A 22,823-nucleotide genomic window follows, 5' to 3' on the forward strand; every position below is an offset into this window, starting at 1 on the left:
TGCACTACCCCATTTCTCACCCTATACTTCTCTCAATACATCTTCTAGCCCAACCTTCTGACTGATCTCAAACTTCTTTCTACTACTCTTTCCATGCACTACCCCATCTCTCATTCTATACATCTATCAATATATCCTCTACAGCGACTCATTTATCCCAAACCCCATACCACTACTATGATCCCCAAAATAACCCTTTCAAGACTCTTATATTCTACCCCTCCTTGCATGATCTGACACCTCCTACTATACCGATAACCTAAAAAAAAACTTTCTAAACTCTTCCCTCTGACTCCTCCCCTCCAAAACTCCTTTTAACTCATCCAAAAGCCTCCTCCTAATGTTAAGACCTAAAAAAAAACCTTTACTCTTTTATCCCTCCACTTACATAACAGACTAACATGTTCACTTCTCAAATTCCATATTCAACTATACTAATTCACCACTGAGCCTTTAGGGGTTCAAGAGTAGTGTGCTAATCGCCAATAAAGCGTCTCAACACCCCATCAGGGTTACAAGCGCTATATAAATGCAAACCTTTTCTTTTTTGTACCCCTTCCCAACCCTTCTCAATCCAAATAACTAACATATCCACCACTAAAATTGCTTTCATGTTTCACCATACTAATTCAACACTAATCCTTATGGGTTCCAGAGTAGCGTGCTTCTTACGCTTCAAAACCCCATCAGGGGTAGCAAGCGCTATATAAATACAAACTTCTTTCCCTCTTCTATCCCACCACCTACCCTTCTCTACCCAAATAACTGAATACCATATCCACAACTCAAATTACTTCATATTTCACTAATCCTTTATGGGTTCCGGAGTAGCGTGCTACTCACCAGAAAAGAGCTTCAACACCTATCAGGGGTAAGAAGTGCTATACGAATGCAAACCTTTCTTCCCCTTTTATCTCTCCGCTATCCTACTCACTCAAAATAACTGACTAATATCCACCACTGAAATTAATTTCATATTTCACCATATTAATTCACCACTAATCTTTTATGGGCTTCCGGAGTAGCGTGCTTTAACACGCCATCAGGGGTAACAAGCGCTATATAAATACAAACCTTTTTTCCTCCATCTTTCTGCTATCATTCCAAATCCAAATAACTGAATAACCTATCCACCACTTAAAAAGTACTTGCATGTTTCACTATAAAAATTCAACACTAATCCTCAATGGGTCCCAGAGTAGCGTGCTACTCGCCGAGAAAGCGTGTTGACGCCTCGTCTGGGGTAGTAAGCGCTATATAAATGTAATTACAATACAATATAGTAATCTCGCCTTTGGGGCAGCCGGCTACCGCTTATCACAGCTGTGCACAGAGCATTAAATTACACCAGGGGAAAAAAGCAGCCAAAGCCTAGATGCACCAGAGCACACAGTATAGCCATTGCTCACACAATTGCATAAATAGTAGGGCTGGTGGGGGTGGTGATGGAGGGGGGGGGGGAGATTTGTTTTTCATTGCAAGAGATTTCACAAGCAGAGAGCAAGAGCTGTACAGTAGAAACCTAAATGAAAGTCTACTCTCTTGCTGCTTTTCTGTCAGGTCTTCAGTCTGGCTGCAGTTGCACGTTCTAATCTACAGTGCAAATAAAAGCTTCTCAAATCCAGTAAGGTGCTTATGGTGAAAGATTAGAACCGGAGAAGCTTGCATTTCAGCAATGATGCAATATTTACTTTACGGTTATTTTTACCCCATGGGTCTAGTTAATTAATTTCCCAGTTAGTGAGTTGCCAATTAACAGAACCCCAAGTGTGATTTTCCAGCTAATCCTTCCTTTTTTATTGATAGTGTTTTTTGACATGCCCTTGATATTTCTTGGTTTTACAGTCAATTTGTTTAATCGAAAAAGCAATGGTGGGGGCGATGTGATTTCCAGTGATTAAAGAAGTCTCGGCTGTGCACCAGTTTACACATGGCTCTCTGCAGTTTTGCATTCTGTTGAGGGCTGCATAATTACCCCACCCAATATTTTTGTTTGGTAGGCAGGGACTCAGGATGAAGGAGCCTCGTGAGAAGTGGAAACCCAGTTCTTTGCAAGGTGCCTTTCAGTAAAGAATGAAGGAATGCCACCTGGGGGCTGAGTTTTTCCTCTTGGGTTTTCAGAAAATACTGTATGGGCCCTGGGGTGTTTTGGCTAGGGGTCTAATAGATTAATTTGTAACGGCAGAGCACTGCTGTCCATCTGGGCCGTGCAGGTGGCATTGAGCCACGCTTAATTTTTTGTGTCAGGAAAATAAAGTGCCCAGTACATGAGGGGAGTTAAATTACCTATGGCGTGTGCTGCCATATTCTACTTTCAGAAGCAGTTCTTTATCTAGCTAGGCCGGACTTGGGCAGGTCAGACTATGACAAATGAGTGCAAAAAGATGCACTTGGAGTGCTGGACTATTAACTAAAAAAAAAGTATCTCTGCAGGCGCGTATGCACAGCAGCAGTATTTGGTTTAAGCTCCACGGCAGGGACACACACACAAAGCCCCAGGAGGAAGCCGGAGGAGGGAGGAGGAGGAGGAGGCACTGTCCAATAAAAAAACAAGTGTGTTGGGGAACCAACCAATGGTAAGTAAAGGCAAGTATTAGGTAGGCTCTAAGCCCCTTTCAAAATGTTTCTTCATTACTAGAGATTTGGCACGCACGAGTACCCTAAAAAAACGGAGTCCGAGATTATCTGCACAACTCATTTTATTCAACTTTTTGTACGCTACAAGGAAAATGCTACTTACCAGTATGCATCTGTTCTTGGCATGTAGGGCTACAGATTCACACACTAGTGCATAGATCGCCATCTGGTGGTGAGCCCGGATGATTACAATTTGCTATTGTCCTGGAAGAGTCTTTGTATGGTAGATGACTCCGCCTCTGGAGCCTAGTGTGCATGGGCATCTACTCCATCTTCAGATTGTTTTTCGCCATTAGGGAAAATGATGGAGTTGTGTGAGAACAGAAAGGGATGTCCATGTATGGGGTATCTAATTAAGATAATACTGGAACAGATAGAGGCAGCCGGGGAGGCGGGTGGGCGTGTGAATCTGCAGCCTTACATGCCAAGAACAGATGCATACTGGTAAGTAGCATTTTCCGTTTGAGGCATATGGGCTGCAGATCACACACTAGTGCATTGATTGCATAGCAGTTCTCTCCCTTAGCGGCGAGTACAAGTATCTGTTGCAGTGGTTTGGAATAGTATTTTGAGTACAGCCTGGACCACAGCAGGTTGTTGGTTTGCTTGCACATCTACACAGTAGTGCTTTGTGAATGTATGCGGTGTAGACCATGTGGCTGCTTTGCAGATGTCATCTAAGGGAATGTTTCCTAAAAATACCATAGATGCCCCTAGTTTACAAGTGGAATGAGCCCTAGGGGGAATGGACAGAGTGCGCTTTGCTTTTTGGTAGCAAATTTGAATGCATTCAACAATCCACCCTGCAATCCCAGTTTTTGAGATGAGATTACCTTTATGTGGAGAAGAAAAGGACACAAAAAGCTGTTTTGTTTTAAGAAATGGCTTTGTCCTATCAATATAGTAGAGGAGAGCTCTTTTGACATCTAATGTATGGAGAGCTCTCAGCAACTGTAAGAGGTTGGGAGAAGAACGCTGGCAACTCAATAGACTGATTTAGATGGAACGGTGAAATAACTTATGGAAGGAATTTGGAATTAGTCTTTAGGACTACCTTGTTGAGATGGAGTTGCAGGAATGGTTCTTGAATTGTTAATGCCTGGATCTCGCATACTCTTCTGAGTTAAGTAATCACAATTAAAAAAGCAACTTTCCATGAAAGAAATTGTAAGTCACACTTATGCAAGGGTTCAAATGGAGGACCCATAAGCCTAATGAGAACAATGTTTAGATTCCATACAGGGGAGGGTAGTACCCTGAGAGGAATTATTTTTTTGAGGTCTTCCATGAAGGCTTTGATGGCAGGAACTCTGAATAATAACAGATGCTCTCTGTTTTGAAGGTAAGCTGCTTTAGCAGCAAGATGTAACCTGATTGAGGAATATGCTAAATTGCATCTTTGTAGATGTAGCAAGTAGCATATGATATTTTGGATGGAAACATCCAGTGGGTTAATATTATTGGTGCAATATATAACAAACCTTTTCCACTTGGCTGCATAGCATGCCCTAGTGGTGGGACGTCTAGCTTCTTTGATAACATTCATGCAATCAGGTGGGAGATTGAGATATCCAAATTCTAAGGCCTCAGGAGCCAAATCGCTAGGTTGAGCTGCATGGGATCTGGGTGCATGATCTGTCCATGGCTCTGTGTTAGCAGGTGTAGAGAGAATTTTAGTTTCTGATGTGGTACCACTGAGAGTTTTAGTGGTGTACCATGGTTGTCCTGCCCAGGTTGGTGCAATGAGAATCAAATGTGAGGAAGTGCTGCTGCAGCTTTCGCACCACTAACAGAATGAGTGGGAGAGGCGGAATAGCGTACGCAAATCTGTCTGACCAACTCATCCATATTGGATTGCCTTTGGACAATGGGTGTGGATACCGGACGGCGAAGCTTGGGCATTTGGAGTTGAGGTGTGTGGCGAACAGATCGATTTCTGGCTGTCCCCACTGTTGAAAGAAAGGTTGAAGAACTTGCAGATGAAGTTCCCACTCGTGATTCTGTAACGACTTAACAGATCTGCAAACTGATTGTAAACTCCTGGTAGATGTTCTGCCAATAGGAAGATTTTTGGAGGAATAGCCCACCTCCATATGCTCTGCATCAGCCGGGAGAGCTGTAAGGAGTGTTCCTCCCTGTTTTTGGATATAGTACATGGCTGTCATATTGTCGGTGCGGACTAACACAACCTTGCTTGATAGGTAATGTTGGAAAGATTTTAGAGCTAGAAAAATGGCTAGCAACTCCACATGGTTTATGTTTAGTAGCTTTTGCTGCAGTGTCCACCTGCCCTGTACTGTGTGCTGTGCCAAATGAGCTCCCCAGCCAGTGAGGGATGCATCCGTTGTTAGCACCACCTGTGGAACTGGCTCTATGAACGGCTGTCCTTTGTTAAGGTTTTTGGTGTTCCAACACTGCAGAGAGCGATGTGTCCGGTCGTCAACCACCACCAGATCTGTTAATTGACCTTGAGCCTGGTTCCATTGGCTTGCTAAGCGTTCTTGAAGGGGGCGCATTTGGAGTCTTGCATGCGGTACAACGAAGATGCAAGACGCCAACATTCCAATTAGTTGCATGAACACTCGAGCTGGTAGTGAATGTTGCAGTTGGAATTTTTGTATAAGAGCTTGCATACTTTGTATCCTTGCTGGATTGGGGGATGCAAGTGCTTGGAGGTATCTACTGTGGCACCTAGATACTGTTGAAACAGGGATGGGTGTAGATGTGACTGTCTGGTTTATAGTGAACCCGAGCTTGTGTAACAGATGAATGGTCTGGTACGTGTGCTGCAGGCACTGGTGGTATGACTTTGGTTTTATTAGCCAGTCGTCAAGATATGGTAAGAGATGGATGTTCTCCCTTCTCAAGTGTGCTGCTACTACGGCAAGACCCGTTGTGAAAACTCAAGGTGCTGTAGTTACTCCGAAAGGGAGGACTTTGAATTGGTAATGCTGACCGCCCAGTACAAATCGCAGGTATATTCTGTGAGCTTGATGGATGGGAATGTGGAAGTATGCGTCCTTGAGATCTAGGGTAGCAAAGAAGTCGCCTTGTTTTAACAGAGGAAGGACCTGCTGTAATGTGACCATATGGAAGTGGTCAGACTGTATGTAAAGATTTAGGGGTGTCAGGTCTAATATAGGTCTGAGGGAGCCATCCTTTTTGGGAATAAGAAAATATACGGAGTACACTCCAGTGTTTTGATGGTGTACTGGAACTGGCTCTATTGCATTTTTCTTCAGTAGAATGGCCACTTCTAGTTTTAGGAGTGTGAGATGCTCTTGTGACATGGGACGCTGTTGGGTGGTATTGTTGGAGGAGTGGAAGTGAGCTCTAGGCAACTGAACTATTTGTCTCACCCACCTGTCTGTTGTGATGGAGTTCCAGACAGGTAGGAACTGTTGTATTCTTCCCCCGACAGGAGTGGAATGGTCTAGGGGTAGGGGAGGGAAGTCACTGTTAGGGAGTGGAGGCAGTACGGGTGTTGTTACCTCTGCCTCTACCTTAAGTGTTGTTGCCTCTGTAGCTCCCTCTGTAATAACCTCTGTTGGGCGAGGATTGGGTGGGTGCTTTATAAGAAGAGGCGGTATCCGTAGGAAAATTTCTGGAGGCGCCTCTGTAAGAGGTGCGATGAAAGGATGCTCTGGGAGTCTGAGTTTGTAATGCTCCTATGAACTATGCAGTGTCCGTATCTTTCTTGATTTTTTCTAGTGAAGTATCAACTGTAGGCACAGTAATAGCATATCCAGTCTTTGGATGAATAAGAAGAGTCTTTTGTTTTGGATCTGGATGGAAAAGCTCTTCTGTAGAAGCATCCTTTTTCGGCACCGACTTATCTTGGGGCCAAGGTGTTCAGAAGGTTTAGCAGCGTGTATTAGTCTTTGGAGCAGATTTTGGTTTCGGTTCCGAATACTTGTGGTCAGAAGCTTTCTTCGGGCTCATGTTTTTTGTTCGGATCGGATGTTTTCGGATCCGGAGTTATTGGTTCTGAACTGTGTTTCGGGTTGATGACTTTAGGTGCCGAAGTGTGTTTCGATGCCGAAGTGGTCTTTGGTTGGATTGGTTTCGGTACCAGAGTTGTTTTCCATTCGACAGTTTTTGTTGTGGAAATTAGTTTAGGTGCAGAGCTTGTTTTCTGCTCGACCGATTTTGGTACCGAGGTTTGCTTCGGTGCCTGAGTTAGTTTTTGTGTAAGGACTTTTCAGGACCAACAGGCTGACTCGAACCTGAGTCACCTAGAGGCTTTTTTGGTATTTTTCGTTGCCGGGCCCGAAGGCGGGGCGTTGAAAGTTTGTGGTCGGGGTGCATCTGGACCCGAAAGTGGAGGTGGAACTGAAGCCTGTCTCGGTATGGGGTTGTGAGCAGGGTCGCTTTTGTACTCACGACCTGTTGACCAACTGGAATGGGATCGTCATCGTCTGCTTGTTTTTCGGTTCCGGAAGCTGAATCCTCTGCTTCGGAAACAAAGTCTTCCTGCTGCTGTTCTTGTGACTCTAGATCGCCTTGAGATTCATCTATGATGAGATCAGGTGTCGATGAAGAGGACTGCGCCATGACTCTTCGAGCTAGACTGTCCCTGATAGTTTTCTTGGACCGTAACGAAGTGCAGGCCTGGCAATCTCTGCTCTCGTGCTCTGGGACCAAGGACAGATTGCACACTTCATGTAGATCAGTGTGGGGAAATTTGTGTCCACACTGAGGGCTCTTCTTGAAGGGTGTTCTTTTCCATGAGCCGAAGGCCCGCTGGCACAGTTGGACCCAACCGCCCCGAAGAAATGCTGGAATCGAGTTGCAAGATTTTTCGACACGAGTATGAAGGAAAGCGCAATCGAAAACTATACCGGCTGTGGAAATCAAGGAATGGGCGTAGAAAGGAGATTGGTAACGGGACCGAGGGACAAACCCATCCGAGCCCGATGGCGGAAAAAAACAATCTGAAGATAGAGTTGATGCCCATGCGCACTATGCTCCAGAGGAGGAGTCATCTACATACAAAAAGACTACCAGGACAACAACAAAGTGTAATCATCCTGGCCCACCACCAGATGGCGATTTATGCAGTAGTGTGTGATCTGCTGCCCATATGCCTCGAACACATGTTTTAGCAGTCAGCTAGTACACAATAAAAAAGGAAATGCAATTAGCAGCTCAGTTGTTGGCTCTTTGTACCACATATTTTCAGAAAAACTAGGAAAGTAAGATCTCTGTTTGACACTAGCTGTAACTGTATCCTAGCTATACGTTACTTTTACAGGCCACCTTTCAATGCAAATTAAAGATATTAAGCATGTAGCCAAGATCTTCTTTACTGATAAATCGGAATTTTGTGAATTCAAAATTATGGTCTGCCGTTTAGAAGCATTTAGCTTAGGTTTAACCATGGCTTTCACACCCATTTTTTGTACCAATTGCACCAATTTCAAGCAGTAAGAAACCACATAAATATTTATGAAAAAGAGTGCAAAATATTTTACTTCACACCAATTTTAGAAAGCTCGAAAGGAGATTTTCTAACAAAATACCAGTGAGGTCATCTTTAGAAAAAACATCCACTTTTTATTTAAATACATTTTATAAAATTTTAAAATAACATACTTGAGCTATTTTTTCAGACCAAGCCAAATAAGTACAAAATCCAGATCGTTTTTTTTTTTTACTCGCTGCAGTTTACAGTGGGAAAGAGGGTAAACCTGGCATTGCAATATTTTGTTGGTGTAAAAGTTATGTGGGAGTAAGCACACATGTCTCAATGAAAAGGTATAAAGGAGAACAGCCCTGCACTCCCAAGTAACACCTTTCATATATGTACTAAATACGACCTTCAAAGAAAACATGGACCAGAAACACCAATCCATTTGTATACTGAAAAGACTTCACAAATTTCATCAACACACGAAAGTTATAATATGGGGCTCAGTAGTGAAATCGCCACAGGCAGACAACAGATCGCAGCAGATTGTTACAGCACAGGCAGCTATAGACTAATGTTCGATAACATGCATGCAAACGTTAAAGTTAGGAAAAAAAACACATGTTGAGCTACCACTATACAGTGCAATTAACACACTTAAGACCTTACCTGGAGCACTGTGTCCTATTCTGAAGGGTTCATCTGGAAAATCGTCCAACTCTGAATGCCATAGCTGGAATATTGTTACTCCTCTAAAAGGCTACATTTGACATACTGTGTACAGTTCTAAAGAGCTTATCAGTGAGACTGTGTGAAGTCCTAACTAAAGTTAAAAAAAAAAAAAAGAATAGTTTCCAGATTGTACCATAGTTTTCACTTCAAAATATAAAAGAACAAAAAAGCTTACCCAGTGATAATCCTGTTGCAAGAGGTGCAACTGTTCCTATGATGAAAGAAAGAAAGAGAATTCAATTATTAAGTTACCACATAAATTATAAACAAAATACACACAATATTATATATATATATATATATATATATATATATATATATATATATATATATATATATATATATATATATATATATATATATATACACACACACACACAAATACAGAAACACATATATAAACATCACTGAAAAGGGACGTTATAATTGACCTCAAATTTCACCCACACAAAACCAGAGAAATTCTTAAGTTATAGTTACCTGAGCTAACTATAACCTACACCCCCGCAATGCACTGCTTATGACCTCACATATTACTTCACTCATGACACGGTCAGTGACATCACGGAGGACAACTTCCAGTGAGTGTAAGTATTTTGTAAGAGTTCATAATTGTTACACATATATACTAAGGTACTATAAATGTTGTAGTATACTAGGTGTACTACCAATGAGAGATACTACTTTTAATATATATCATGTGAGTGGCTGTGTGACTGTATGTATCCATGTACGTATGGGTGTGTAAGTGGCTGAATAAGGGGCTGTGTGACTGCCTGCAAATGGCTGTATTGGGGAATGGGTGTGTCAGTGGCTGTATGGGTGGGTAGCAGGGTAAGTGGCTTTATGGGTGGGTAAGTGGGTGTGTAGTGACTGTATGGAAGTGTGTATGGGTGTATGGGTGTATGGGTGTATGACTGGCTGCCTAGGTGAGTGACTGGGTGTGTAAGTCGCTGTATGGGTTGCTGTATGGGAGAGTGAGTGTTTGAGTAGGTGTTGATGTAAGTGAGCTTGTGTGTGAATGACTGTATTGGAGAGAGAGTGTCTTTGTGAATTGATGTTCGGGTAAGGATGTGCGAGGGCTTGTATGGATGTGTGAATGAGTATGTAAGTTTTTGTGTGAGTGAGGGTGTGATGACTTGTAAGGGTGAGTAAGTGGTTGTGTTGGGAGGCTGATTAGGAGAGTGAGTGGGTGTGGGAGTAGCTGTATGGGTGAGTGTGAGGTTATGCGACTGGTTGTATGGGTGAGTAACAGGTTATATGAGTGGCTGTATGGGTGAGTGAATAGCTGTGTGAGTGGCTGTACTAGTGAGTGTATGAGAGTGGCTCAATGGAGGAGTGGGTGTGAGAGTACAGGTATAGGTCTGTGAATGGGTATGTCAGTGGTTGTGCAGATGTGAGTGGATTTACGAGAGGTTGTATGGGGTGTGAGTTGGGGTGCGAGTAGGTGTGTGAGTGGTTCTGTGGAAAATGTCACTAGTGATGTCATTTGAGAAGTCAGTGATGTCACTGACCATGTCAAGAGTGATGTAATATGTGAGGTCATAAGCATTGCATTGTGGGGCGTAAGTTATAGTTAGCACAGATAACTAACTGCCGAACTTCATTGGTTTTGTACGAGTGAAATCGGAGTCCAACCAAAACGTCCCTGTAACCTTTGGTATTTTCAGTGAATATACAAGGTTTTTTTTTAATTCTATTTGCTAACTAACGTCCATGTAACCTTTGCTTTTTTAAGTGAATTTCTATGTTTTTTTAACTAGTAGCCACGTTTAAAGATTGGTGGAGAAAGGGTGCAAGGCCTCCGACGAGCTCTCAGGTATCCGACTGTGTTGGACTTACCAGAGGTAACAGGAGGGCTTCTTGGCCCCCCAAGGTTCCTCAGGAGTAAAGTGGACTTTATCCCCAAATCAGTAGTGTGCCAGGAGGCGCGTTTGCAGGGTGGTAGAGAAAGAGTACTTGGCCCCCAAAGACCTCTTAGCAATCCCGCTATGCGGGACTTTCTAGAGGCGACAGGAGGAGTGGCTGCCCCCTCACCCCCAAGAAGACAAAGGGGTCAGGGTGTTTCCACTCTGCCCCCTTTTATTTTTTAAAGGTTTTTTTCAAGTGACTCGGTTCAAGGTCTACAACATGTAATATTAACATTCAAATAGATGTGGTCATGCTTGTAATTGTGGCAGTTTCTGTATCAATCTATAAAAACATGATTTTAAGATTCAAATGTTAGAGATAAGTGTATAGATCCTCAGTAGTATTGAGCCCATAGGGAGACACCATATCCACATTTAAAATGTACCTTGTCTCCAACTCTCTTAGCACCAATTCTCGGTTTCCTCCTCGCCTTAAATTTGTTAACGCATTTATTACAAAATATCTAAAATGGCTAACATTGTTATTGTGATGTTGTTTAAAGTGGCGGGCGACCCGATATGTGGAATCATAATTGATTAAGGCTCTTGTATTCTGTAACATTAGTTTGGGAACTTGCAATTTGGTGCTCCCAATATAATGTAACTCCCATGTACCTTCAAGAGCATAAACTTCAAATTCGGTTTCACAAGTGAGGAATTTCTCAATCTTTACAGGCTATCATGGAATGGAGTGTGGTTATGGTTTGTATTGGTACCAAATTGGCAGGCTCTACTGGAATTGCATTTGTAGAATACCTTCTTGGATGTTAACCAATTGCCTGTTTCCGTAATATAAAAGACTGCTTTTTACCAATGCATTACTTATAGATATAGCTTTTCTCAAAGTGATAACTGTTGTTTTCAGGAGTTTTTGGCCTATCACAGGGTCACTTAAAATTATCAGCCGCTGTTTTTTAAGAATAGACCTAAGCTGATGTTCCTGTTTTCTGTATGTCAGAATGAGCCTAGCTCCTTCTGTTGTATTTGAATTGTTATTATTATTTCCTCTCAAATAGCAGTTTCCCTATTTTAGCCTCGTTTTTTTATATAGCCTGATCAATATTATGTAAGGGGTATTCACGTGCTAGGAATCTTTTTTAGACTCTTGTAGAGCCGACTTTAACGTCCTCATGGCTGCAAATTCTCTTTAGCATTTCCCCATATGGAATGCTATTAATCACATGCCGGGGGTGGAAGCTACTAGCATGCAGTACAGAATTTCCAGCCGTTTCATTCCAATGCAATCGGGACTCAATTTTGTTAACCCTAATGAAAATTTGCCCATCCAAGAAATCAACCCTCTGATTGTTAATATGTGCTGAAAAGTTTAGATTGAAGGTGCTGAGATTATTATTAGTCACAAATTCTTCTGCAGTTTCTTGGGTTCCCTTCCACACTCTAAACAAATTATCAATGTAGCGGAGCCAACAAATTACACGATTGTTCCAACGAACGCTTTGGTCAACCAGGAGTATTCGCTCCACCCACCAGCCCATGTGTAAACACACACTTAACTAGAAGAGAAGCAGGCACCCATAGCAACTCTGCAGACCTGGTGAAATATGCCTTTGTTAAAGTGGAAACAGTTGTTCTATAAACACCATTTTATCATGGAAGTCAACATCTTGCTGTGTTCCTTAAGTTTTAAAGGTCTACTATTAAGAAAGTGTTCAACAGCTCTTAAACCATCATGATGGTTGATGCTCGTATAAAGAGATGTTATGACTAGTGTCATTAGAAGATATTGCTGGCTCCATGGGATATTGTTTATCCTCTTTAAGAAGTCACTTATATCTTGGACAAAGGACGGTAAACTCCGTACGTAACCCTGTAGAAAAAAATCCATATTGAGCGGTACATTCATATATGCAGTTTCTGGCAGAGATTATGGGCCTGCCCGGCGGTGGAACTGTATTTTTATGAACCTTTGAAATAAAATATAGAACATGCATAGCTGGATGTTCATTATGCAGGAATTTGTATTCTTCCATGGTCAGTAAGTTATTATTTTTCCATGTGACCATCTTCAATTGAAATTGATTGACATCTTACAGTATGCACATTGCTTCTCATATAACACTGAATATCATTCAATTGTTTATAAGCTTCCAACATGAACTCTGAACTTGGCCAAATGACAATATTTCCACCTTTGTCAGCATTGCATATTATAATCAGGCAGTCATTTTGTAATTTCTTAATTAAGTTGTGCTTTCTCCTGTTATGGTCACTGTTTTTTTATGTGCTCTTTGAGTTGTCAGAGCTTTTTGATTTGTTCAATTACCTTTTCGTTAAACATGTCAGATGTATCTCGTGGCATCATGGGTGTAAATGTTGACTTAGGTTGAAGGGTGTTGCAGTCATTCCATATGTGTCGAGGGCTTGTTATGCTACAACTAATTGTGATGGTTTTCGACTGATTTCTACATCCTCATTCAGCAATTCCTGCAGGTCCTGCATTAAATAAATATCTGATATTTGAAGGCTGTTAGATCCCAGAGTCCTGCTTGTTGTTGGAATAGCAGCCTGTTCGTTTGGCTTTGGAGATGGTGTTTTGTAAGTTTTAGTTCTCGAATGTATTTGTAGATGTCAATTCTGGTCTGGCTGTAGCTGAAGGAGCTTTCTGGGCAATAGGTTAATCCTAAAGATAACAATTCATATCAGAGCTTTTTTCTTTCTGCAAGTGAATGCTGACTTTTCCACTAGACAGTTGAGGCTGTCCAAGTGCACATAAATGCAAGGGAATGAGAGCCCTGAATATAGTTAATGAGGCATGTAAGGAAAAGCGCTGCTAAGCCGTACCAATCTGAGGTTGTAGATTCTACGGTTGTAGATTCATATGCAGTGCACCTCCTTGCCATCTAATTTGGGGGTCTGAAAAAAGCTTTATTTTTTTTTTTAGAATTCTGTGGTTTTGGTTTCAGGTGTGCATCAAATGATGTATTACCACATTCACTGAAACCTTCAAAGCATTAGGACACAGACCACGTCTAGCTGTTGCTGATTAATACAGTGTTAACAAGACCCCCCCCCCCCAAAGAAACGGTTTCATATGCAAGAACGGTTGAGCATTTTACAAGAGAACCATTTTGCACATAACAGTTTTGTTTAATTTCTGTACACGTCTTTGGAACCACTACAAAACTGATATGTCCAGTTCCCATTGTTTTTATCGAGATAATACCATAAGAATGGTGGACAAGGATATAAACCTAGAGGAACATTCATAATTATTTTCCTCACTCGTCTGGGTTGTTAGGCTATACATTTTACTGCCAAAAAAAGGGGCGAGGGGCAATCTGCACCCCGTAATAAAATGCCTGGTTGAGTTACAGCAATTTCAAGATGGCAGGCATGCACTTTATCAGGAGTCTATTGCAGGAAGGTGGTTAGATGGCCAGACTGAATCTTAAGGAGGAGCACCTGACCATGTTAGTCTAGTCTTATAAGGACAGTAAACATTAAGCTGTTCTATTTGCCATAACACTTCACATTCCAGATCCTCCAGTTATTAACATATCTGTGAAGTGCTCTGCTTTCTTATAAGAGTCAGTGCTTTAAATGGGCCGGTACTCACCGGTACTGAGTACCGGCACTTCTGAATTTCTAGGCCCTCAGTACCGGCACTTCTCATTAGACAAGGGAGAGTACCGGTACCCTATTAAACGGGACTGCAGGCTCCAGGTATGTCTCTCCTATTGCAAAGGGTAGATGTCGCTCTGTTTCTCTAGAGCGTGTAGGCACGCAAAGCCTCTTTGCAGAGTCCCTGCTGGAGATTCCAGCAGCGTCCATGTGAATGGCCTGAGACTGCAGGGGTCAAAGAGGGCTTGATGTGCGTCACGCTGTGATTAACAGTGCAGGGTCTAGACAGACCCTTCCCTGTCGATCACATGCGCAACGACTATTCAGCTGAAAGTGATTTAGCCTCACCTCTGCCCCTCTCCATCAGGTGTGTAAATGGGTTAAGAAAAACAGTCAGTAATATGTTGTATTTAGGATATTGATGGGACGGACTGTACTAAAGCTATTGGCAACCCCTAAAAAAATCCTCTGACTTCGCCAAAGCCGGTTTTCTTAGCATTTTTTTTATTCAGGACAGGAGCTGCTTCTCTTTGTGAGCCCCTCCAACATTAATCACCGTATTTACAAGACACCAGTGACGGACCTGAGTACTGGCTCTATGGGTGTGACGGTAGCCCCACGCATATGGCAATGAATAGCAGGAAACGCTGCAGTACTCTAGGAATGAGCTACATGACATCTGGCAATGGCTTTGGTTGGGGATAAAGATGAGGTTAACAGTAGAAAAGAGGTGGGATGAATGTAAAGAAGTGAGGCGATAGGTTTGCCACTTATTTTCAGGTAAAAATACCACACATTTGTTGAGGTCTGTATTCATGAAACGTCTTAGAAATTGTATTTTTTTTTTAAACACACATTTCTGTAAAGTCATACATCTGTTGAATTTCTTATAATTCACACGCACACACACACATACTGGCACACACACACTGGCACACAGACAATCACATACAGACACACATACAGATAGACACACAGACAAACACACACACAAAGACACACACACCCAGACATACGCACCTAGACACACACACACACCTAAACACACACACACTGACACACATACAGACAGACAGACACACATACACACACACACCTAAACACACACACACTGACACACATACATACAGACAGACACACATACACACACACTCATACCCAGACACACACACACCCAGACAAGCGCACACCCAGACAGACGCAGACACACACACACACTGCAAAACCAAAATACTGGCCATATGGCAAACTTAGGGGATGAATACAGCATGGAGGGGAGAAAAGGAGACAAGAAGGGAAAAAACCAGTGAGGAAATGTAAGACTTGTGGAGAGAGTAAGCGAAAGGTGGGAGGAAGAGGAGCAGAACTAGGGAGATAAGCTTAGAGGCTGGGTAAAGATGAGAGGCAAATGGAGAGGACATGCCTATGTAAAGCAATGGAACCAGGAAGAGCCTTGTCGTAAGGAAAAGGATACTGGCGTTGTTTTAAATGGGCTGGTACTCACAGGTACTGTGTACCAGCACTTATTATTATTTTTATTCCTGTTAGTATCAGCACATCTCTACTGCTGAGGAGAGTACCAATACTCATGAAAGGTAGGCTCACTGGCTGCTAGTGCTGGTGAGCACTCGGCTGTCAAGGTTGGAACCCATTTGATAGCCACGGCGCTTCTATAGTCCTAAGCAGAGCCGCTGTTGAACTATTTTGCGCAGGATCATTTGCATGATGTCCCTGTGTTCGGGAGGACCCATTTAGGCCCTGTGCTGTTAATCACATTCCAACTATTGTGTGCATTTGGGCAAACACAGGTATGAAGGTAGCACATGGACAGAGGCAATTTATAAACTCATGGGAGGGAAGGAGTTTTAAATGGATTTACTCCCACCTGAGACTTTTTGTGAGTGTTTGCTTATGTCGGTGTGCTTGCCGACTTGTGTGTGTCTGTTTTTCTGTGAGAGAAAATTGAGGGAAAGAGGGAGAGAATCAGGACACTCAGGAGATTTTAGAGGGAGTGTGAGAGTGTGCGGGTGTATGCCTGAGAGTAGATAGTATTGTGCCAAACAACAACAAATAACAGTATGGCAATAAAAAGCAACAAATATTACAAAACGCCGAACTGTTCACATATCATCCTGTTTGGATTTCATTTTGTGTAACAAGTTAACCCGTTTCATTTACATAAACGCATTTTTCATGTGTTTTGATAGTGGCTGCAACTGGTATAGAATTCATTATGTATAATCATATGTTACTCTTAGCCCCGCCCCTAGCCCCGCCCACTTGCTACACCTCTAGCTCATATTAATGAGTACCTGCACTTATTTTTTCCCATTTAAAGCACTGATAAGAGTCCTAGTGCTCTCTCGGGACCTAAAAAAACACATATAAAAGGAAATACATTTTGAGACAAGCCAGGAATAAAAACACAATCTTCGAACGTAGGGATCTGGATTCTAACCAATTTTTCAGCAGTTCTGTAAATATACGAAATGTGATACAACTGCAAATATGTGCATTTTAACTGTAATAGTATAGAAAAAAGTGGAAACCACCAATAACGTACAGCACTGAGATACTTCCCATGAAGTTTGTCTCCCAAATAGCTACACGTGCATACCTGTATTCGAGCCGCCTAATGTGAAGCCTGTCGCAGGTTTTGCTCCAAAGAGTCCGCCTGTAAATGTTCCTGGTGTGGCAGCTGGTTGACTAGTGGCGGCACCAAGCGTACCAAAACTGACACCGGTTGCTGCGCCAGTGTTGGAACTGGAAAACAAACAAATATTTGCTTTTGATCCAAAGTTTGCCTCTTACACTGCACAAGTAATTAATTTAAATGATGACTTGGGCATGCAAAAAGATTTTTAAGCGGTTTGAAATCTTCCTAATGTACAGTCATTGCAGAAAGACTTTGAATGCGTAAAAACGTACAGCAGTATAAAGTGCTAAGAAAGGTAAATAAATAAAAAAAAAAAGATGTAAGATTCAAAAATAGTAAGCAGTTTTTAGCTAACCTAAGCTAACATCCCTGCTCCCTGCGGCAAGGCACAACAGACCCTCTCCTTACACGTGCTCATGGTGCTTGCCAGGACAGTGTCAGGACCAGGTGTATACATGTGCTTGTAAGACCAAAGCAGTGGCAGGCCCAGTTCTATGCAGAACCAAGCCGGTGCTGATCATATAGAACACAGCCTACTCTAAGACACATGCATGTTTTTCATAATCCATACTCTCGCATCTCTCCAAATTGCCAATACCTCATTTCAAAGATCACAACCACTGCAGTGAAAGTCATGCCCCTGCAAACGAACAATACCTAACCTCATATAGCTCATCTATTAATACTGCCACACAATGCATTAATGCACATATTTCCCTCTGCCACTAAAGATCACAACTCGTTCTTATTAATTTAATCCGCCACACAAAAACGTGAGTAAATGTTTGGCATGTTTTTCTTAAGAGTGCAAGATTAATCCCAATAACAGACAAGAAACCCCCCTCCAAAAAAACGTAACCCTTGGCTTCGGTAAGGCGTGCTGCCCGATGTGAAGTTCCGCAATCTCTTTAGGGGTAGTTTTTTTGCTTTATACATGCAATTACAATATATAATACCAAAAAAACTCGGTGGTTGGGCAGTCAATTGCAGTTCTTTAAACTGCATAATAATTTCCTTATACTGCCGACACTCGCATAAGACCTAAAAACTGCTATGTGTCATGTCCTTCACCCACTACCATGCCAGTCCACAGCAATAAACCACCCATCACAAACTGAACAAGCATGGAAGTAAAGAGATTTATCACATGCTGAAGGCCAACGGAGGACTTTAAATTTAGTTCACCACTGCGGGCTACATCGATTTACATGCGATAGCCGCTTTTTGACATCTCACAATGGCAGTCGGTTATGAAATGACAATAACAAAGTCCAACCCAGCAGATCTCGGATTCAGGACTTCCTCCAACCTACATCTGCTCAGAACCATAAACCTTACAAACAAAATCTCAGAAGTTATAACTCAGTGCAGTAATCCAAGTGTGGCACAGAGGCGTGAGTGGCTGACTCCGGGGCGCGGGGCTCACGGTTCGATCCCCGGCAGCAGCTCAGCTCTGCATCATGTGGCTCTGGGCAATAGCTCACTTAATCTCCCCGATGGCTCTCCAGCGCAATTAGGGGTGATAAGTTTGCGAGTTACAAATGTGTAATTATTATTTCTTTATTGTCAAGTGTATCAAGAAAATAACACCATAGAAGGATATGCAAAACTGCTCAAAGATTTAGCTCACTCAAAACCATTAACCGTGCATGCACCTGTCTCTCTCACTTCCTCATGCATCACACTGCTAAGATGCATCCCATAACACGTTAACCGCACCTCGCGGGACATGAAGTATTTTCCACAAGGATCAAAACAAAGACAACACTCTTAAACCCCACACCCTACACAGTAGTTAATCAGCAGGTCCATTGTTTTAAGGTGCGTCTTCAAGTACCAAGATCATTTGATAAAAGTGCAATTGATCTCGAGCTGTTCAGTCTCATTTGAAAAAAATATAGATTTATTTATTTATTTATTTCTTTCAACAATGGCCCGAAGCATTCCTGGGCGCACTCGACTGCTGCTGCAAACCGGAGGTTTCCTTAGTTTACGGCAGCCAGCAACCACATCCCGGCAATTATGTTCACGATGCAGATGTGTTTGAAGTATTTCAGCTCTTCTTCATGGGCAGCTACTTGAGTCACCAGGAAAACCAGCAGTCGAGTGCGCCCACGAATGCTTCACTGAAGAAACCATAGGTTTTACAGACGGTATAGTTGGGAATTAACATTTAAAAAACCTATGAAATTCACTAAAAAACCATAGGTTGCAGGGACATTATAGTAAGTTGGACATTTGAATCATAAAACCAGAGAAATTCACCCGTTATAGTTAGTTAGGGTAACTATAACTCACGCGCCTGCAATGCACTAGTGATGACGTCACATATTACATCACTCATGACATGGTCAGTGACATCACTGATGACATCATACAGTGAATGTGTTTCTCTGTAAAGTTTCAATATTTTTCATATATATCTATGCCAAGGTGTACTGAAGAATGAGTGGATTTACAAGTGCCTGAAGGGATTATTTAGTAGGTGCGTGACTGACTTTATAAGTGAGCCATTGAACGTGTGTTACTGAATGCATGGGTTAGTGACTAAACTGTGTGAAAGTCTATTAGTCTCTCAGTTGGTGTGTAAGCGGCTGCATGGGTTGGTGAGTAGCTACAGAAGTGTATAAATGGGTTATTAATTTGTTGTCTTATCTATATGGGTGCCTGAGTGTCAGTGTGGGTGGGGGGGGGGGGTGATTCTCTGCATAGATGTCAGTGAGTGATTCACTGGTTGTATGGATTCAAAAGTACATCTGGGCTGTATGGGTGAGCTAGTGTGAGTGTATGGGTGTGTTGGTGAGTGAATGAATGTCTCTGGTGGATGTGTGAGTAACTACATACGTTTTAAGGGAGTATATGCGAGTGTTGGTGTATATAAATGACTATACGTGAGTAAGTTACTTGAATAGTGGGTGTATAAATGAGTGCCTGCTTGTATTAGTGATTGTATAAGACAGTAAGTGTTAGTATCTGCATAAATAAGTGATGTGGTGCGTGTATAAATAACGGAGTTGGTGTGTATAACTGTACACATGAGTAAATGGGTATGTGATTGTTTCTTTGCATGACTGACTAGGTGTGTGAGCCACTATTGATGAGTGGCAGAGTTGGACTGTATGCATAGGTATACAAGTGCATATTATAGTACTGTATTGATGAGAACCTGCATGTATAAGTGACTGGATGTGTGTGTAGACCGAGGAAATAGTGGGTGGTATGTATTATCTGGCATGGCTGTGTGTATGGTTTCAAAAATAGTAGTCTGTTTTTTAGAGTGCATGTATCAAAGTTTATATTAGGGCATCAGTATGTGCATCAGATTATCACGTGGATGATGTCATCAGTAATGTCACTGACCATGTCATGAGTGATGTAATATGTGAGGTCATCACCAGTGCATTGTGGGCGCGCGAGTTAGTTAGCTCAACTAAATAGAACGGGCAAATTTCTCTGGTTTTATATGAGTCAAATGTCCAACTAACTAGAACGTCCCTGAAACCTATGTTTTTTTTTAGTAAAATTTCAAAAGGTTTTTTAAAAGCTAATTCCTAACTATAAAGTCTTGAAAACCTATGGTTTATTCAGTTAATTTCAAGGGTTTTTTTTAAATGCTAATTTCATATTTTAATATTCATAAAACCTATATTTTTTTGATAATATTTTGGAACTCTATTATCCTATTTTTTTTAATTTTTACAAATTATGTAATATTTATATCTTCAAAGAAAAGTATGTAGATTTTTTTTGGGGGGCGGAGAAAACTGGAGTCCCGTACCGGTAGGGTACCAAGCTCCATCAGCATGCAAATCCTATCCGCCATATTGCTACTCGTAAAGGATGTGCATTCCGCATCCAACGGGTCCGTGGCACTGCGTCCCGCCTAACATAATATACGTATGAGGTCGTGCCAGCTGCTAGTTTGATATGCGACGGGGCGTGGTACCAAGTTGCGTGTTACGTTATACGTATGGGGTCACGCCGGCTGCGCGTTTCGTTTGCGACAAGTGCATGCTGCCAGGCCCTGTGTTACGTCATAGACGTATGGTGTCGCACCGGGTACGCAATTCCCTCACTTTTAGGTTTCGCCTCGGCAGCGCATGTGCTGTCTCGGCGAGAGATGCTGTATACAGTATTGTGGGGAAAGCTCCACCCACTTTCTACCCATGCTTTTGATTGGCTCAAGTCTAAAATGCTGCATTCTCATTGGTTGCCGGCATATTAGTCCTGCCTCCTTACTGCCATGACGTTATTTTTATCCTTCCATTGCGATCAGCCCCTTTACTTCAGCAACTCTTTTGTTCTCCTGCCTCCCCCTGTTCCCTACCAAAGTCCGTGACCTCTCTGACCACCACCACCCCATCACCCACTCCTGTTCCTGCCTTCTTCGGAGCCCGCATTTTTGTTTACAATGCAAAAGGCTCACGTAATACGAGTCCTATTGCATTTGTAAATGCTTTTTTTTCATATGATTGGCTGCCTGCATTCGCACTTTCTTTCGCCTGACCTGCCCAGACTCTTGCATGCGCTTGATGCTTTACATCGTGCACACGCGTGCCAAAAGTGTTACTCTGTAGTGCAGCAGCTGCCTCCGGCTCTGCACGCAGTGACTCGAACCACGCTTAGCTGGCTGGCTGCAGGATGCAGGCGTTTTTGCCTCACTTCTCTTCAAAGCGGGTGCCAAGGTCCTGTAAACGAGCCCCTGTATAACCAGCCATCCTTTGACACCAGTCACTCGGCCCGACTGTGCAGACAGAGGTTTATTGTCTCTCGCATGGGCGGAGGCCGCTGGTGACATAAGAGATCTGAAAAGGTGGCTGGGGGGTTAGTTTGGGGACAGCGGGCCCGGCTCTTGTGATAAGAGGTAAATGGGTCCAGTGAAAGGGGTCGCCTCTTCAAACAAGTGTTAGCTGCCATCTCTTATTGGGTCTTCAGTTAAAGGACAAACCTTGAACAGAATAACAAAGTTCACAGCCCCCTTATATTTATTTATGTAATATCTTATGTAGCATCGACTCCACCCAGCGGGGCTTCATAGCGCAGTACGACACACTCTTAAACATGGCCGGTCAACCATTTATTGATTGCTGTAAACACGCTCCTAATGCAGTTGAAATCAGCTTTGCCTTTCATTTAAGAAATATATGTCATAAACAATGACGGTTAGTTTTTTGATGTCTCAAAACTATATCTAAATAACTTTAAAGTGTATATGAGAGCAAGCGATAACCTAAAATATTTTAAACATTTATATATCTCTAACTGTAATAAACTTATATTATGGTAAATATATTTTCTCAAAATTGCGTCGGGAGCGGCCTCCTTGCGCACTGGGTGCGCGATTGCCATGTGACCTTTAAAAAAAATGCATTTGATTAGTTCATAACATTTCCCATTGTAGCAGTTGGAGAATCCAACCCATTTTAGTCATTCTCCCTACAGCATTTCATGAGACACACCTTCTGCTTAAAGAGCTTTTTTGAAAAAATCTTACACTCCACACAACATGCAACAATCATCTTCATCAATATTCATGGTCTGTAAAGTAGCCTTCCACCTGTCATAGCCATGCACCTAAAAGTTACATAATTGAAGGTTTCCCCACTGCCAGAGGTAACACGGTTGCATACGCTGTCCACAGCAAAATGTAATGTGGTACGGCCCAGGGGCAGTATCATGCATAGATAATGAACACACGGACACTGCTAGATAGTGGAAGTGGGAACTGGGAGATGTGTGAAAACAAAACAGCAGGTAATACCAGTCCATTGTGGGATCAAGACACCGTTCCACTGTTGGGACCTAGAGTTGATTGCACCTGGTCGAAGGGAGCACATTCATCTCCACTCTCAGATGCAGTTCTAACATCGTCCATTGTGGGATCAAGACACCCTTC

At 42.4% G+C, this 22,823-nt stretch overlaps 1 protein-coding gene across 5 annotated transcripts in view; it reads right to left on the reverse strand.

Moving 5' to 3' along the window:
- NUP58 (nucleoporin 58) overlaps positions 1-22,823 on the reverse strand; it is a 504,014-nt gene that overhangs the window by 435,818 nt on the left and 45,373 nt on the right. For all 5 annotated transcript variants that reach the window (XR_015299350.1, XM_086935184.1, XM_086935186.1 and 2 more), the window contains exons 2-3: positions 16,889-17,034; positions 8,955-8,990 (exon numbers count right to left, since the gene is read on the reverse strand). Coding sequence is in view for 4 of the 5 variants with exons in the window: in XM_086935184.1 (XP_086791310.1) it covers positions 8,955-8,990; positions 16,889-17,034 (182 nt within the window). In the remaining variant the exon portion in view is untranslated. The remainder of the gene's footprint in view (positions 1-8,954; positions 8,991-16,888; positions 17,035-22,823) is intronic.

The sequence above is a fragment of the Lissotriton vulgaris genome, chromosome 8 (assembly GCF_964263255.1).
Source record: "Lissotriton vulgaris chromosome 8, aLisVul1.2, whole genome shotgun sequence".
Lineage (NCBI taxonomy): Eukaryota > Metazoa > Chordata > Amphibia > Caudata > Salamandridae > Lissotriton > Lissotriton vulgaris.